This window comes from Papio anubis, unplaced genomic scaffold, assembly GCF_008728515.1.
Source record: "Papio anubis isolate 15944 unplaced genomic scaffold, Panubis1.0 scaffold5002, whole genome shotgun sequence".
Classification (NCBI taxonomy): Eukaryota; Metazoa; Chordata; class Mammalia; order Primates; family Cercopithecidae; genus Papio; species Papio anubis.
This window is the reverse complement of record NW_022165203.1, coordinates 1-1,748: the sequence shown is the minus strand read 5'-3', so window position 1 is coordinate 1,748 and position 1,748 is coordinate 1. Positions and strand designations below refer to the sequence as shown.

The 1,748-nt window shown below is 50.9% G+C and overlaps 1 protein-coding gene across 1 annotated transcript; it reads right to left on the bottom strand.

The window, feature by feature from the left end:
- Positions 1-339: 339 nt before the first annotated feature.
- On the bottom strand, positions 340-1,663 carry LOC101022594 (ral-GDS-related protein-like; the record flags this gene model as incomplete). Its single annotated transcript, XM_031662247.1, has 3 exons — positions 340-662; positions 1,168-1,289; positions 1,640-1,663. Coding segments are annotated over 3 exons (186 nt in total), but the record flags the coding sequence as incomplete, so codon positions are not given.
- Positions 1,664-1,748: the final 85 nt, after the last annotated feature.

The window sequence follows — 1,748 nt, the reverse complement described above, 5'->3', positions numbered from 1 at the left end:
GTAGAGTAAGCCAGTGGAACTTGACTTTAACTAGAATTTAAGTTTGCCAGTGGCTGGTCAGTAGAACAAGTGTGGTAGATTGGGTGACATACTATGGTTTTTAGGGTTTGTTTGTTTGTTTGTTTTATTTTTTGTTTTCCTTATACAGAGTTAGCAATAATTAATTTTAATAAAGAAAGAAAACATTAAACGGTTGGCAGGTGTAACGCGAACGCTATTCCATGACTTGTTCAGCCATAGCCTCAATTTGACATGCTAGACTGTGAATCCTAAAGACTGGTATACGGTTACTGCACTGGAGTTACTGTTCTCATTCCAACAACTATAGAACATTGTGAATAGGGTTTTCAAATTTTATTTTAATGAAAGTTAAGAAAACAAGTTACTTACACACTAAATAAAATAAACATAAAATGGTCTCCTGCCTGACTTGCAAATGTCTCATGGCCTGATCCTGGCCAGCAGGAGCAGCTGGTGTTGAGGGACAGGGTCAAGATACAGCTGAGCTGCCAGCCACCTTGATGTGGTTCCTTGGTGTCATGGTCTCGGTGAAGGATGATGCAGAGCGGGTGTTCTGGCCAGCAACCCAGTGGGGTCCCAGGCACTGCAGGATGTTTCCGGCCTACTGGGATTCAGGCTCCAGCTGACAGGAGAGTTCGTAACTGCAGGACAGAGAGGCAGCTGTGAGGCCACTATGAGCCACACATCAGGTCCTCTCTCAGTGCCTGCCCAGCTGGAATCCTGGGTCCCCAGCAGTCCCCATGCAACAGGGCTTGATGCTGGCCATGGAGTCATGACCATAGGCTCTCTGCAGCTCACCACAGAAAAGCCTCCTCTAGGCCAGGTTGGGTGGCTCACACCTGTACTGTCAGTACTTTGAGAGGCTGAGGTGGGTGGATTGCTTGAGGCCAGGAGGTTGAGACCAGCCTGGACATCATCATGAAACTCCACATGTACCACAACAACAAGAGAACAACCGGACACGGCGGTGGATAACAGTAGTTCCAGCTTCTTGGGAGGCTGAGGAAGGGCTTGAGCCCAGGAGGCAGATGTTGCAGTGAGCAGAGATGGTGACACTGCAGTGCAGCCTGGGTGACAGAGCCAGACCACGTTAAAAAAAAAATGGAGGGCCTTCTCCCACCCTCTGCCCATGTGCCAGGCCCTCACCTCTCCTTGTCACTCAGCTGTTCCATTCTTGAGAAACAGGTGGCAAATTTCTCCAGAGGCCGAAGCCTGTAATTCATGGCAGCCACTTGGAGTAGCTGCATTTCCTGCAGAATTCGGACCTCCTAGAGACAGAAGACAGGATGCTGACAGGGCCTGGGTGGAAGATGCTGAGGGGGTCTTTGGCAGGCAGGGAGAAAGGGCTGGTCCCTGGGGCCATTCTCTGAGGAGGCACCATGAAGCCCCCAGCCTGTTCTCAGAGTTGGATGTAAACAGCCCCTCCTGCAGGAATTGGTCTTTGATTCCAGTGCCTTTCCCACTTTCTCCACTGGGATAGGTCTCCTCCTCCTGTGTGTGTCAAACCCTCCCAGTAAACCTAAGATGTAGAGGATGGAGCCAGGGAGTGTCCTGCCCAGGGTGGACTGTGACGTCCACATCCCCACCCTCAAACAACGTGAGTGCCCCAGCTGCTCACCTTTCTCCTCTTGTTGCTGTTGCCCTGGAAGTCAGATAGAGCCCATCAGAAAGGTCCCTGGTCCACAACCAGCCCCACCCCATCCCTTCCCATGCTGCACTACTGCCAG